The following is a 16,969-nucleotide window of genomic DNA, read 5'->3' on the forward strand; positions in this document are numbered from 1 at the left end:
TTTATTTAAACTGTTTATTTTCATTTGTTGTTTATCTGAACAAGTCACTTGCGCATTTCTTGCTGATAGAAACAATGAAGAAATTCACAGAATAAACCCTTTTCCGAGTCAGAAAAACAATTCTACATTTTTGATCAGATTCAGGTTTGAAGGATACCGTTGTAAATCGGACACTCTTATCTTCGCATTAAGGGTTGTTTTAAATTACGCTTACAGTCCTTTTTTAAGTTTTTTTAAGTTTTAAATTATACGAAGATTAAGATTTATCTGCAGGATGTTGACAGAATTAACTAAATCCACTTGAGCATGTCAAGTGTTCAGGTGGTTCCGGAGGAAGTAACCCTGTATACCGGATCCAGGGGAACCTCTCCATCTGCTAGTTCCGGAGATTTATCCAACCTTCACCTGTAGCTCCAGGTACCAGTATTCATACAGGAATAGTTCATGCATAGCGAGCCGTAAACGGTTTGGTTTTCATTTTACTACCAGTGGACATCAGAGAGAATATACAAGATTAAGACAGGATATACAATAATAAGACAGGAAATACAAGAATAAGACAGGGTATACAATAATAAGACAGGATATACAAGAATAAGACAGGATATACAATAATAAGACAGGATAAGCAATAATAAGACAGGATGTACAATAATAAGACAGGATATACAATAATAAGACAGGAAATACAAGAATAAGACAGGGTATACAATAACAAGACAGGATATGCAAGAATAAAACAGGATATACAATAATAAGACAGGATATACAAGAATAAGACAGGATATACAATAATAAGACAGGATATACAATAATAAGACAGGATATACAATAATAAGACAGGATATACAAGAAAAAGACAGGAAATACAATAATAAGATAGGATATACAAGAATAAGACAGGATAAACAAGAATAAGACAGGATATACAATAATAAGACAGAATATACAAGATTAAGACAGGATCCACAAGAATAAGACAGTGTATACAATAATAAGATAGGATATACAGGAATAAGACAGGATATTCAAGAATAAGAGAGGATATACAGGAATAAGACAGGGTATACAATAATAAGGGATATACAGGCATAGGACGGATAAACAAGAATAAGAAAGGATATACAATAATAAGACAGGATATACAATAATAAGACAGGATATACAAGAATAAGACAGGATATACAAGAATAAGACAAGATATACAAGATTAAGACAGGATATACAAGAATAAGACAGGATATACAGGAATAAGATAGGATATACAATAATAAGATAGGATATATAAGAATAAGACAGGATAAACAAGAATAAGACAGGATATACAATAATAAGACAGAATATACAAGATTAAGACAGGATCCACAAGAATAAGACAGGGTATACAATAATAAGATAGGATATACAGGAATAGGACGGATAAACAAAAATAAGACAGGATATACAAAATAAGACAGGATATACAAAAATAAAACAGGATATACAAGAATAAGACAGGATATACAATAATAAGACAGGATATACAAGAATAAGACAGGATATACAATAATAAGACAGGATATACAAGAATAAGACAGGATAAACAAGAATAAGACATGATATACAAGAATAAGACAGGATATACAATAATAAGATAGAATATACAAGAATAAGACAGGATAAACAAGAGTAAGACAGGATATACAATAATAAGACAGGATATACAGGAATAAGACAGGATATACAGGAATAAGATAGAATATACAAGAATAAGACAAGATATACAAGATTAAGACAGGATATACAAGAATAAGACAGGATAAACAAGAATAAGACAGGATATACAAGAATAAGACAGGATATACAGGAATAAGATGGAATATACAAGAATAAGACAAGATATACAAGATTAAGACAGGATATACAGGAATAAGATAGGATATACAAGAATAAGATGGAATATGCAAGAATAAGACAAGATATACAAGATTAAGACAGGATATACAGGAATAAGATAGGATATACAAGAATAAGACAGGATATACAGGAATAAGATAGAATATACAAGAATAAGACAAGAAATACAAGATTAAGACAGGGTATACAATAATAAGACAGGATAAACAAAATAAGACAGGATAAACAAGAATAAGACAGGATAAACAAGAATAAGACATGATATACAATAATAAGACAGGACATACAAGAATAAGACAGGATATACAGGAAAAAGACAGGATATACAAGAATAAGACAGGATTTATAATAATAAGACAGGATATACAATAATAAGATAGGATATACTAGAATAAGACAGGATATACAATAATAAGACAGGATATACAAGAANATAGATAGATAGATAGATAGATAGATAGATAGATAGATAGATAGATAGATAGATAGATAGATAGATAGATAGATAGATAGATAGATAGATAGATAGATAGATAGATAGATAGATAGATAGATAGATAGATAGATAGATAGATAGATAGATAGATAGATAGATAGATAGATAGATAGATAGATAGATAGATAGATAGATAGATAGATAGATAGATAGATAGATAGATAGATAGATAGATAGATAGATAGATAGATAGATAGATAGATAGATAGATAGATAGATAGATAGATAGATAGATAGATAGATAGATAGATAGATAGATAGATAGATAGATAGATAGATAGATAGATAGATAGATAGATAGATAGATAGATAGATAGATAGATAGATAGATAGATAGATAGATAGATAGATAGATAGATAGATAGATAGATAGATAGATAGATAGATAGATAGATAGATAGATAGATAGATAGATAGATAGATAGATAGATAGATAGATAGATAGATAGATAGATAGATAGATAGATAGATAGATAGATAGATAGATAGATAGATAGACTAAGGAGTCAATTTTTGGTCTAGCTAATACAATTAAGTTCTAAAAATGGTAATTAAACGTTAGTTTCAAGAAACTGAAGCTAAGAGTGTCTAATATTGATAGATTGATAGATATACTAGACTTAATCTAGTTTTATTTAGCAATCCAGTTCTTTTATGCAACCAAATCCAGGTGTAGCAGTACCTGGAGAACCCACTCTATGTGTCCTTTCTTATCCTGGAGATATGTAACCGTCCTGGTTTAATTACTCAATGTTACCGTTTCACCAGACAATGAAAACCAGTAAGATTCGTTGGTAAAATTAATCAGTTTCATCAAATCAAATCAAAACTATGTTTTGTCTCACAATGAAATAATAAAATTCAGAATCAAAATTTCATATTTTTTCAGAAAAAAGAAACAAATATTTATTTTCTCATTTGTTTCAGTCAGCTGCTAAAAAATGACATCTGTTGGTGGTACACATTTTTACTACAGAACAAAATATTTTTTTCCAATGATTAATAAATAAATTTAGTATCATATAATTTAAACATTACATCAACGCATTATTTTAGCGGAATCGGAAAGAAAGATTGATCAGAGAGAAGTTTAAGGGACAGTAAGCAAAGAGAATAAAATATATATTAGAGTGGAATTTACTAGAAAAAAGTGTAAAACGGCCATTTTGTTGTACTGTTTCCATATTGCAGGTGTATTTCATATATTTGTGCTACATAAACTTTTGGGCCCTGGAATATCATTTTATAGAAAATATAAAATTAATATTAAAAGAAAACCAAATTATGAAATTGGCTAGCTTCATAACTGACCAATAATCATTTCACATAGACTCTATGCCTTTCACTTTACAAACGATGATTTTCCGTTATAACTATAAATCAAATGATGTTTTTATTCACCTAATTCATTTTATAAAGTTTATTTAACAGCTTTAAAAAATTCGAAATTGAAATGGATAGTCTAGGGAACATACTGTATTAATGTACTATACATTTACATGATTTGTGAACATTTACATGATTTGTTCACTTTGAACTCCTTTTCAGGCTGAGAGGGACTAACAAAATTCAGACCTAGGGATTTTCTAAATTCCACTCTAATATATATAATATTCTCTTTGCCTTTAACCCTTTCATCGAGAGAAGTCCGATATCATTTATCATAATTGGATTGACATATGATATTACTTTTACAGTACCTTTAAGTTGATAGATATTCAAAGATATTCTAAAACTCAAGGAGAATTGAATAGTAGGAGGGGGCAATTGGGTTTCCGTACACTTTGCTGTGACGTTTTTGGACTGCTGAAGAACTTATTTTTGCGTAACAACAATAACAAGGGCAGCCGATCTAGTGTAAACAAACATGAGTTAGTATACGGAAAATCTTCATCTAACGCCAGAGATGCACCAGATTGTTGTACAGATTAGATTTAGTTCATAGAGGATAATCTTTTCTAAACCTCGTTAAAACCTCTTTAATGAGTCAGAATAATTCAGTACATTCACTGGTAGAGAAATACTGCCATGCAATAAATTTGTACAATCCTTTATTTCAATATAAAATGACAAATAAACAAATAATCAACCTTTCCAGGGGGGTTGTCGTGGTCGTCATCTCAAGTGCTTCTGTACTCCAGGCTCTCAGTACGCAGACAGTAGAAGTATGAAGGGAAGGAGGAGAAGAGAGGAACGGCCAGTCTAACCTCTTCCAGTGATTCTAAATAACAGAATAAATATAAATTTGTTTGTTTCTCGTTAGAGGGTAATGGTTTTTGAATGGACCTGTATTTACTATCGAACTCAGCTCTATAAAACTTATAATAGTGCAAAGAAATATGGACGTTTGAATATGTTTTCATGAGAAGATGAGTGTATCAGATAATTATATACCTGAATATTAATTCTGATATCAGAGTAGCACCGCAGGTTAGTGCAAACTGAAGTATGTGAATCAGTTTAATTGTTGTACAGTGTACAGTGTACACTGTACATATACCGGTTTACAATCAGGATTCTATAGGCCGATTTCTTAGTCCTAGAGTTGTACCATTGGTTGAACCTTAGGTTTTTTAACTATAGTAGAAATGGCTTACTATAGTTGATTTTCAATTGGATTTCTTAGTCATTTATGCAACTTCGGTTGTGTTGATTTAAACCATGGTAAATGAAACTACAGGTTTCTTGGTCATACAACTTTAAACTATGGTAAAGTCCCAATTGTGAATCAATGCGCATGCGTGATTTTAAAGTGAGTTATCAGTGCGCATGCATGGATTTTCAAGTAAAATTACATATCGTCTTTGATTCTTTTTGCCTTAATTGTAGAAGGATTTTAATTCGTTAACTACAATGCATGTCGTCTTCTTTTTAATTACTTTAATTAGATAAGGATCCTTAACCAACCTGTGATATAAAAGATTTTACTTGGGGGGGGGGGGGCAAAGCCCTGTTACACAGCCAAAAAGTGTATCTTAAATTTAATTTCACCCCACTATACTTCATGTTCAATTTTTTAAAACTTACAATTTTCGCATTACACAATCTGAAAAAAAAACATAAAAAATATATTTAAAGGAATGATTCCTTTTTAGTTTCATGTTTATTGTTTTGGAGTTCTTCTGAAATTATTTAGTTACTTGCTTTGGAACCCAGTCGAAATCTGCAAGGCAAATCGGTAAAGGGATTCCTGACAAACAGACAGACAAACAAACTGAATTCACAACTTTAAATTCATAAATTTCAGATGAACAGACTCAACAATAATTTATTTCTTGATCTGTATGATGATGATATCGATGATTTGGATGAAGTTGGCGACCTTGAAGATGTCCTACTTGTTGCTGGTCTAAACCCTAGGCCACGGAGAGCTGCTGTATGGTCTAGAATATATTAATTATAAAGATCAATTTTAGTAACATACAATCTGAAATCAATGGAAAAGGAAGACGACTTTATAGTCATACCTAGTGTATTTGATGTATGATGGGCATATTTAAACATTTGCATGGAAAAATACAGAGCTACCCACAAAGAATGAAACTTAAGTGCAGCTGTACTGAATTTATTTTGTGTTCTTGTTATATTTTAATTTTTTTTGTTACAAAAATTTCCACATGAACATTTACAATCAAAATTAGGGTACCAAAAATGTATGATTGGGCATATTTCAACATTATGCATAGAGACAAACAGGGTTACCCACAAAGAATGAAACTTCATTGTAACTGTCTCATATTTATTTTGTGTTCTTGTTATTTTTGAATCTTATTAATTTTTGTTTGTATAATACCATCAAAAAATTATTTAAAGACTAAATCTTAAAATAAACCTTTAAATCAGTTTAAATTCATCGAATTCCAGGTCAGCATTAAACTCTCATCCTTTGTTGGTATCCCTGTACAGTTTAAGTCTACTTCCATTACATTGAACATTTCAAACACACGAGAATTCAAAACAAGGTACAGATTTGATCGGGATAATGTTCAAAGAATTACCAACTTATTGACTCCCTACTTGAAGCATCATACTACAAACAGGGGCCTACCCTGTTCACCATTGCAGACTGTGTGCCAGGGGCTAGAGGTTCTGTCCGGAGGGCGATGTTTTCGAGTGTCTGGTTATGGAACTTGACTTTGTACTGCAACCTCTTGGAGGAATGTTTACAGGTAAGAAAAACTTCAACGTCATCATGTTTAACGACACACACTCTATACTTAAAATTTAAGGTTTGTAGATGCTCTACTGGTGCCAGAGATAAGAGGTGAATTCCTCTACATGCCCTCCCCACTTCAGCAGAACATGAACATACGAGATGTGGATAACAAGTACAAGCTGACTAATGTCATTGCAGGTGTGGACGGGTCTCATTTCCCATTTGGGCAATAACCACAGGGGATTCCAGCTGGGAGAACTCACATGGATTTCATAAATCGGAAAGGAGCTTATTCAATAAACTCGCAAATTTTTGGGGGATTTATAGGCGAATATATGATATTTTGTGCCAAGCTCCTGGATCTTTTCATGATGCTGCAATTTGGGGACAATCAGATGTTCTAGCATGGTTCCGTACAGAATTCCCTCACAAATTTATACTTGGAGACAGTGCTTATCCCTAATCTGAGTTTCTGATGACACCATATTCTGAGCGGGAAGTCAGACTGGATGACATGAAAGCCTTGTTTAATATTAGACACTCTGGTGACAGAGTAGATGACAGAGAATATTTATGGCATGCTTAAACAGAGATTTCCGATTTTTAAATTTTTACATTTTAATCTTAATAATGCAATAAGATAATAGATGCCTGTGCTGCGCTCCACAACATGGCACTTGATTTTAATGATGAAGTTCCACAGTATGACCATCCTGACTATGTTAACCAGTCAGAGCTTGATGATCGGTGGTAAATGACCTACCACTTGACCAGATGAGAGGGTTAGGATGTCCAGACAGAGATAACTGGATGGCTACTATGTGGACCAGGCCGACCGCCAGGGAGCAGATTGCTACAGCCAACCACAGATTAGAGGCTGAATTTAGAAGAAGTCAAAGAAGTTTGTGTAATTCATCATGAGGATTAATTAAAATATATATTTTTTCTTAAATAAGTTTTAATTTAATTTCTATTACAGTTTAAAACTTGTTTCAAGAACAAAAACAAAAACAAAAAAATTTAAATCAATTTTATTGAATAATGTTCAAACTTGGCTTGTTTGTTTTGTCCTGAAAGTATACCAGGGTATATATTTTCCTGATCAAACAAAAAAATTCCCTTTTTAAATGTTTGATTTTTTACACCCCTGAAAAAGTTATTCTTGATACAAACCTTCAAAACAGACAAAAAAGAATCTCCATGTTTTTGGCTTCTTTGGCCATTTTACAAGCATGCAATTCTTTCTCATTAGCACGCCGTTCGTTAACTAGGGCCATTTTGCAGGCATGCAGTTCTTTCTCATTCTTTCTCTGGTCACTGAGAAGTGCCAATTCAACCTTCTCCTTCTCCTGTTTCAGGATAATCAGCTCATCATTACGATGATGAAGCATTGCTGTAAACATAAAAGAATTTAAACAATGAGACAAATAAAATCATATTTAATGTATAAATTACATTTAACATTTAACATTTTACATTTTACATTTTAAATAACATTTTCTGAATATTTTCAGCTGCACCTGCAGTGATTTCCTCACTTCCAACAGGAACCGCCCTTTTTCGAGATCCTAAATAAATGTTTGCAAATAGAGTGAGACCTATAAAACTCTGAAATAAGAAGACAACTTTTAGACTCAGGTTAATGGTTTTTGGTTCTCATGTATATGTTATGTTATTTGATTTGATTTTAGTTTAAATGTTTTTTTTGGGGTCTCATGTTTATGTTATATCATGTCATTTAAGCTTTAATCATGTTCAAGAAATGATGACTATGCATATTTACCTCTCATTTCTGATGAGCCAGAATTTACATCATGAACTGGAACAGTAACACTAAATATAGTAGAATTAGCAGAAACATCCGCAGAATTAGCAGGAATACTGTTTACGGTAGAATTAGCACTATATATAGAAGTATAAGGAACATCAGCAGAATTTTCTGGAACATCAGCAGAATTATCTGGAACATCAGCAGAATTATCTGGAACATCAGCAGAATTATCGTTGTAATCGTTCAACATGTCCAGTTCCAGTGACCAGTTCCTGGCCTGAGTACTTAGGTTGTTGTACTGTGTGTTGTGCACTGATAATGATCAGGGATGTATAATCTAAAAATTCCCCCCCCCCCTTTCATCAAAAGTAATGTTTTTTTGCGGGTTTTTGATAGCCTTTTCCTACAAAAAATCATTTGTCTTGTAAATTTAGCAAAAAAACTTAACATTCTTTCAAAGAAGGGGGGGGGGAGAATTGCAAAGAAAAAATACATCCCTGCTTTAGGTCTTGTCACAGAGCGTTCTGGTGACACATTTATCAACGTCACAACTTACTCTGAATGATAATTGCATAAAAATAGGGAAAAACCAGATTTTGAAAATTCAGTCTCATTATAAATTCTAATAAAAATTAAGCATGTTTTTGCTATTGCTGAACTCACATTTTAAATAATGTTATAGAAACAATTGAAGAAAACATGATTAAACCTTTTAGCATTATGCATTATTCATTGAAACCCAAATAAATTAGCTTCTGCCACTGCAGCAGCAACAGTGTCTGCAGCTGGAGCAGAAACAGAGGTTACAGTAGCAGAAACAGCTGTTCCCTTATACACGTTAAAGCTATTTCCAATGGTAATTCCTGTTATCAGCCCATATCTATTTCTGAGCTCTTCCGTGGAGTTACTATAATTGCAAAAATTATCTTTACTTCTAAATGAAAATTCTAACTTCAAAATTTTTTTTTAATTTGTTGATAAATTACCTTTAGTTTGAATATTTAGTGACCCTATGATTCACAACAATTCCCTTGAAACCTTAATTTGAACAATGTAATCAGCCAAAGCTTGAAGAGTACCATTGTGAATTGAACATACTATTAAAGATGTGTCAGCTTAAATAATGTTTACATTCCCTTTAAATTTAAAAATTAAATTTGTTCTGGATTAAGAGAGGGGACATCTGGAATCCCTGGACCCCCTTCAGTAGTCATCCTGTACTTCTTAACTATGTTGGTCTCTTTCTGAAACTTTGTTTAGAGCCTCCATCCGGGCAATGTTTTCATTCTGGACGTCTTTCCTGAACATCTTCTCAGGAGTTTTATGCATGCTTAAAACAAAGAACATTCATTTAAGGAAGTAAGGTAAGGTAGTTGAACTGAGTATGCAATGTTTGAGACATATTAAACTTGCATGTTAAAGATCTGTAAATCCTGAGTTGGAGCGCAAATTCGACATTCAAAACTCATACTTTGGGGGTGGATAAGTTTTCAGAATCGGTTTTTTAAAATTATTAAATAACAACGACTAAAAATGTTAACAAAACTCTACAGTAAACTAATTAGTTGTTTAGGAATTTCTATTGAGAAATATGTTCCTAACCATCTAATTAGATTTTTTTATTTTTCGTTGTTGTTATTTAATGATTTAAAAAACTAATTGTAAACTAGGAAATTACCTAGTTAATATAAAGTTTGAAAAAAAAGTTGAAAACATTAATATCTAATATTGTGCTTTTAAATCGATAAAATAAAATAACTCACTTGGATCATTTCTCCTTAAACTACCTGAACGTTACCCAAAACTTCTGCGTCAATTCCCATTGTAAAAACTCATGGTATGCCCATGACCAATAGCACTTCAGAATCATAGAGCAGCTTTTCTGAACAATTAAAGTGGTGATAGATTTATTAATTCATTTACACTAAACAATCGATTAGTTGATGGATAATATATTACACATTACCTGAACGAATGTGGGCTCACTAAGGAGTTTATTAAACATCCCTTCATGCACAGACAAGATCACTTGATTAAGTTTGTCGACAGCATCAGTACTCCACTTTAAACTTGGTCTGGGATCTAAAAGTATACATAAATACATCGAACAATCCACAATAATAAAGTTTTTTAACTCTATAATGTAACAAGTCCCTAATCCCCCCACCCAGCACATTTGAGTAACCCTCCACGCCCACCCCCTAATATATTGAAACATATAAGATAATATATCAATTTTAAATTGTGTTTTTTTTAGCTGAATAATATACCTCCAGGTTGATAAGGACAGGGTATGGGTGTAAGTGATGACGAATATTGTACAATGTGCATCTAATGTTTTTTATATTCCGAAATCTTAGTATTTAATTCATTTGTTTTTTAAATCTAAAAAAAATAAAGTATGACTAAAGTTCCACATGTATATGAAAAATATCTTTCCCTTATATATCGGAAATACTCTGCTATGAATACGCACAGAAAAAGGTTTTTATTATNTTTATTTCTGCTATCAGATGAGATCTATATATTTCATTTTGCTATCTATCCAAATTCCTTTCAGAAGACGACATAATTAAAAATACTAAGGTTCAACCACAGTCAACTGATTTTACCTATGGTTGAACCCTAGTTGCACCTGGGTTATCTCTACCTAAGGTTAAATAACCATAGGTTGAACTCTACTTGATGTTACTTTTGTGTTTAAGAAATCCGAACATGGGTTAACCATAGTGTAAATGACGTTGTACCTATGGTTGAACCTATGGTAGGGCCTTTAAGAAATTGACCTTTTATTTTGTTAAAGGGTTTCCTCTTTTTTGAAAACTAAACTTTATTTTGTTGAGACATTCCCGTTTTTTTAGGCTTTTCCGCTTTTTTTGAGGTATTTCCGTTTTTTGAGGCATTTCCGTTTTTTTAAGGCGTTTCCGTATTTTGAAAAAACTATTTTGTTGAGGCGTTTCTTCTTTTTTTGAGGCGTTTCCGCTTTTTTTGAGGCTTTTCCGTTTTTTGAAAGAAGTTTTAAAACTTTATTTTGTTGACGTTTCCTCTTTTTAAGGCGTTTCCGTTTTTTTTTTGAGGCATTTCCGTTTTGGAAAAAAAGATTTTAGACTTTTTAGCTGAGGCGTTTCCTCTTTTTTGAGGAGTTTCCGTTTTTTAAAAAACTTTTTAATTTAATTGTTGAGGCATTTCCTCTTTTTCCGTTTGTTAAAATAAAACTTAGTTCCTTTCTTTGAAAATCTTTCCCCCTTTCCAAAATAATTAATCTCCTCCCAGAAATCTAACACCTTGAGGTTTCAAAGAAATAGGGATTAGAAAAAATGAGAAACAATTTAGGGTTTTAATAGCTGAATTTTTGGGTCAAAACTAAAAATCAAATGATGAAAATTTGCCTGTTAATGCATTCCATGCATCTTTTTGGTAATTTCCTAGAAAATTGGTAATTTTATTCAATGCAATAGATGGCGTTTCTATTTAAGTTTTAATTTATATCAATGTTATTAAAAATGTCTGTCTGATTGGTAATGTTACAACGTCTATACGCAACATCCTCTACCAGGCCCGTAACCAGGGGGAGGGGGTGCAGGTTCTTCTGAAACTGGGTGCAATGACGAATTTGCACCCCCCCCCAGTCCCATATAAAAGAAATTGTTTCTCATAATTTTCTAAAATCTAGTTACCGATAATATAGCTCAAGCAAGAGTTGATTCCCTTTCCAAACCAAATTATAATCTTATTGTGTAATAGCCATTTTTGGGAGTTTCAAAAATATTATTTTAAGCGAGGATATTTATCATTTTCAGTCAAAGTAGAAGGGTTTTTTGAGTACTCAAAAATTCACTAAGAATGTCTCAATGTCAAATAATAATCTCTAAGCAAAATATTAACAATTTTATTTTTTATTTATCTTCATAATATCATGATGAGGCCGAGGGACAAGAAGCCTTGATTTTAAAAAATAAATTTTTTCCTTAAGCTAAAGTACCATTCATTTATTTTTTTATGTATATTGTATATGTAAACTGAAGTTTCATACACTAAAATGTAACCCTTAAAAGCTTAAATACACTTGTTAAAAAGGTTAGTCTTAATAGCGTACATTGACAATGTAATAAAGAAGTCAGATATGTACACTTAAACTGTTTTAGGTCGGATGTACACTTTTTGTAGGTCGGATTTACAATTTTCATAGGTAGAATGTATACTTTTCGTAGGTCGGATGTACACTTTTTTTAGGTTCAATGTACACTTTTTGTAGGTCGGATATACACTTTTTGTAGGTCGGATGTACACTTTTTGTAGGCAGGATGTACACTTTTTGTAGGCAGATGGTACCATCAATAGTAGGTTGGATGTATACTTTTTGTATGTCGTATGCACAACTTCTGTAGGTCAGATGCACACTTTTTATAAGTTCCCAAGTAACAAAAGTGAGTAATTTCCCCAGATTCTCCAACCGTGGTGACTTTTTTTTGAAAAATTTTGAGGAATTTCTCGAGAATCCTGTAACTGATTCCTCGGAAATTCTAGAAAAATTCCCCAGAAGTGGTCCCTAAGAGGATAGATTTTTGTGGGATCACAGTTTTGAGAAATTCTGAAGAAATTCCCAGGAATTTTCCCCTACAAAATTCCTCAGAATTTCTCTGGAATCTGGAAATTCCTGAGAATTTTTTTTTAAAAGTAAACACCTGAATAATGTGTGGAAATGTCTCAACTTCATGTGTTTGAAAAGTATTTAATGAAAAAACGGAAACGCCTCTAAACTGTTCGGAAAAATGTGCGGAAATGTCGCAACTTTTTGTGTCGTTTTAAAAGCCTTTTTAAAAAACCAGAAAAGAAATTTTGGAAAAGTCTCCTCTATAATCAAAGTAAGAAGTTATCTAAAAAGACAAACTCTTCCAAAAATTCTGGAAACCCGTAAAGAAAAAGAGAAATCGACTCTACTAATTGAAGCTTTGAATTTTTTTTTTAAACAAACTCGTCAAAATAAAAAAGTTAACACCTCAACTAAATGAAGTTTTTAAAAAATACGGAAATCCTCAAATATTTTGCGGAAACGCCTCAAAAAAAAATAGGAAAAACCTCAACTAAATTAAGTTTATAAAAATATGGAAACCACTCAAAAATTTTGCGGAAACGCCTCAACTAAATGAAGTTTTGAAAGTTTTTTTCAAAAAACTGAAGCGCCTCAAAAAAAGGAAAGGCCTCAACAAAATAAAGTTTTAAAAGTTTTTTTCTAAAAACGGAAACGCCTCAAAAAAAAGGAGACGCCTCGACAAAAAAAGGTTTAAAAGTTTTTTTTAAAAACGGAAACTTCTCAAAAAAAGAGGAAACGCCTCGACAAAATAAAAAATTGAAACGCCTCAAAAAATAAAACTGAAACGCCTCAAAAAAAAATAGGAAACACCTCAACTAAATCAAGTTTTTATAAATACAGAAACGCCTCAAAAAATTTTGCGGAAACGCCTCAAAAATATTGGGAAATCCCTCCAAAATATTGGGAAATTCCTCAAACTGGGGTTTGAGGGATTTCCGTCGGGTGAAAAACGGAAACCCCTCAAAAAATTTAGGAAACTCCTCAGACTGGGGTTTGAGGGATTTCCGTTTTTCTTGCAGAAATTGCGGAAACGTCTCAAAAAAACCGGTTTTTGAGGGGTTTCCGCTTTTTTTGAGGCATTTCCGTGTTGAGACATTTCCGTGTTGAGGCGTTTCCATAGCACCCTGGGGAGGGGGGGCGGCTAAAAGCCAATTATCCCCCTTCCAAATTCCGCCGGACCATCTTTTTTATCGAAAGATAACCAAGTGGGTAATTAAATCAAATGGAATCCTCTTCAATATCTCGGGTCTGTCCTAATCTTTTTTCATGACCACTTATTTTGCAGCAAAACTACTATCACATTTTTTAATATTTTAGAGAAGACTATTTCTGGGCCGAGCGGCGGCCGGGCACTGCGGCCACATGATAATTATATCCATCTGTTGCATAGAAACACCATGTAAAAAATTAATGGGAGGGGGGTACAAAATCGTTCTCCAGGAAATTTCTCGTATTGTATACCAATGCATAGAATTCATCGTATTCACTATTTTTTAAAATTTTCCTTTCGCTTCAGTTTTTACACTCTTTAAATTTAAATCGTTGCTTTGATGTCAATGTAAATTAACAAAATGATCTTTTACTCAATTTTGATTATTAGTGAATAATGTTTTCTTGTTAGATCTTTTTAAAACTCAATTCCATCTTTTTTAAACGCAATTCTAGAATCAATTAAAGGACTAAAATTAAGCCTTATATTTTTAGATTTTTGGCTCGACGAACTGATGCAAAGTTCAACAAGATTGTTCTTCGTCGCCTTTTTATGTCTCACCCTAACAGGTATTCTACAATTTCTTAATTGTCTTCCTTTTGGTTGTAAATTGATTTCACGATTAGTGTTCTCTTTTTCAACATACTGGCTAGAATCTGGGAGAATTTCTAGCCAACTGGTAAATTTACAATCTACATGATGCTATTCATGCGCGCCATATGAGATCTATGTCTAGTTTTTTGTTTGAACCCATGGAACAAGTTCTTTGTTTCATGTTGTGAGAACTTAAATCAGGACGTGATCACAGGATCTTAATCTGTTACCCCTGATACTCTAGAAATAGAGACCTGGAAGTTATTAAGCATATTCAATCCACTAATAAGTACATTTTAGGCCCCCCTTGTCGTTGGCTCGTATCACAAGGAATCTGAAGCAAGATGGAAACCAAGGGAAGACTGTGGTTGTGGTTGGGACGGTTACCAACGATCTTCGTATTTTCGATCTACCAAAGATCAGCGTGAGTCACAAATTTGTAGTCTTCAACAAAGAGCGAGGGCTTCACCGCTCGACAGAGTCCTTTAGCGAGGGCGAGGGGTTTTTAACCTCGACTTGAGTTCTTTGTTGTTAGGCGAGGGAAAGTAATTTCTCGATAATTTTGTAAATCTTGGATCAGGTAGAAAAATGTAGAAATATATTTAGAAGTCTTCTAAAAGTAACTGGTAAATATTCCTCGAAAAATTTGTTAAATGAAAGTTCTCACATGCACAGGGTTTTTCTTATCAAATAGTTTCCCCCTCCCTCTTTTGAACATTATATTTAACAGTGCCTAGGATCCGGACCCGTTGTTTCCACAAGATTTTGGCTTCCTGGATCCGGATCCGTACAAATAAGTGGATCCACGGATCCGGATCCAAGGGGGAAATATCAACAAAAGCTGCTAAAAAAATTACCCTCAAATCCCACATCTGAACTATCGAAAACAACAAATAATAAAAATTTCCTGATTTTTGAATGGTTTACAAGTTTTAGTTTTAGTAAGCGAAAATTGTACAAAATTTTATGGAAATAACCTGTATCCGGATCCAGATTTGGATCCTGATTCATTTTTTCCGCACCAAAATTAAATTAATCCTAATTCACCCAATTTGTTGCTGCTACTGTATTCCTGGGGTTCCTAGCTTTCGTTTGATATGCATAAAGCCATAGTTAAAACATTTTCATTTAAAATATACTTATTAAAGGAAATAAATAAAGTTCAGGATTGAAAGTATTTATTAATGGAAACCTTTCAAACTATCTTTTCAATTTTTTCTAATATTGTTTTATTTAGTTGTGTGCACTGCGCGTGACCGAACAGGCTAGAGCACGCATTCTAGCGGCCGGAGGAGAGATTCTGACCTTTGATCAGCTAGCGGTCAGAGCTCCACTGGGTCAACAGACCCTACTGTTGCAAGGTAAAAACTACTTTTATCATCTATCTAACAGGAACCATTCAAAACCCTCCACCCCCTGGAATAAAGATTTTGACAATTTGAAAGCTCCTTGCAAAAAATGAACAAGTTAATATAAAAAATGGTTATTATTGTAAATTTCAATCGCGATTTTTACGAACATTCCCTTGTTCACTTGATTTTAAAGATTGTAGTTTTGAAATCAGATGTTTTGATTTTTTAATCTGATTCTGAAAAGAAAGTCGGCTTAAACCAAAACATTTGAATAAATCTCCGATTTTAGAGCTGATTTAAGACGCGGCTCTAATACATTAAAGTCTGACACAGATCTAGATCCTGACACAGCTTATCAATATGTTTTAATTGTACTTATTTATCATTTGAAGAAAGATTTAATTTGTATCTTACACTCGTAAAAGTTTTAATGTCTATGCATGCCAATTACACTGCCAGCCTAAGTGAATTAAAAATATTTCGTGAAATTTTCATTTATAAAAATGTCAATTGTTGTCCAGGATGTCGGAAAGCACGCACTGCTGAAAGAAAGTTTGGAGCTGCTGGTCGTCCAGGTGCGCACGTGAAGCCCCTAGTGCGCGCTAAGGGACGAAAGTTCGAGAGTGCTCGAGGTAGAAGAGAGAGCAGAGGATACAAGAAATAGAGAATGTTTCTAAATTCGAAATAAACCAAGATTTTCAAATACATGAATTTTTTTAAGATTGGGCACAGTTACGTTTATGGGCTCGACAATTTAAGTAGATGATACTTATGTAAATCTGAGTGAATATTTAAGTTTTAACCTAAAGTGTTCGCTCATTTGCAAGGTTGACGACATTAGATTTGAGAGGAAATAACTTAAAGCTTTTTTTCTCTGTGATGCATTTTAGATCCAAGACG

At 32.9% G+C, this 16,969-nt stretch overlaps 2 protein-coding genes and 1 long non-coding RNA gene across 3 annotated transcripts; 1 reads left to right on the forward strand and 2 right to left on the reverse strand.

Moving 5' to 3' along the window:
* Positions 1-4,426: 4,426 nt before the first annotated feature.
* Positions 4,427-4,896, reverse strand: LOC111704475 (uncharacterized). The gene is made up of 2 exons (XR_002765835.1): positions 4,787-4,896; positions 4,427-4,613 (listed from the first exon to the last, which is right to left on the reverse strand). It is a non-coding gene; the product is annotated as an uncharacterized LOC111704475 (long non-coding RNA).
* A 3,087-nt stretch (positions 4,897-7,983) lies between these two features.
* Positions 7,984-8,614, reverse strand: LOC111704470 (uncharacterized). Its single transcript, XM_023476710.1, has 2 exons — positions 8,332-8,614; positions 7,984-8,116 (listed from the first exon to the last, which is right to left on the reverse strand). The coding sequence occupies exons 1-2, from the start codon at positions 8,567-8,569 to the stop codon at positions 8,028-8,030; spliced, it is 327 nt and encodes a 108-aa protein (XP_023332478.1). The 5' UTR covers positions 8,570-8,614; the 3' UTR covers positions 7,984-8,027.
* Positions 8,615-14,586: 5,972 nt separating this feature from the next.
* Positions 14,587-16,774, forward strand: LOC111704476 (60S ribosomal protein L18). The gene is made up of 4 exons (XM_023476716.1): positions 14,587-14,692; positions 15,018-15,141; positions 15,955-16,078; positions 16,591-16,774. The coding sequence occupies exons 1-4, from the start codon at positions 14,676-14,678 to the stop codon at positions 16,731-16,733; spliced, it is 408 nt and encodes a 135-aa protein (XP_023332484.1). The 5' UTR covers positions 14,587-14,675; the 3' UTR covers positions 16,734-16,774.
* Positions 16,775-16,969: the final 195 nt, after the last annotated feature.

Source organism: Eurytemora carolleeae, unplaced genomic scaffold (genome assembly GCF_000591075.1).
Source record: "Eurytemora carolleeae unplaced genomic scaffold, Eaff_2.0 scaffold414, whole genome shotgun sequence".
NCBI lineage: Eukaryota > Metazoa > Arthropoda > Copepoda > Calanoida > Temoridae > Eurytemora > Eurytemora carolleeae.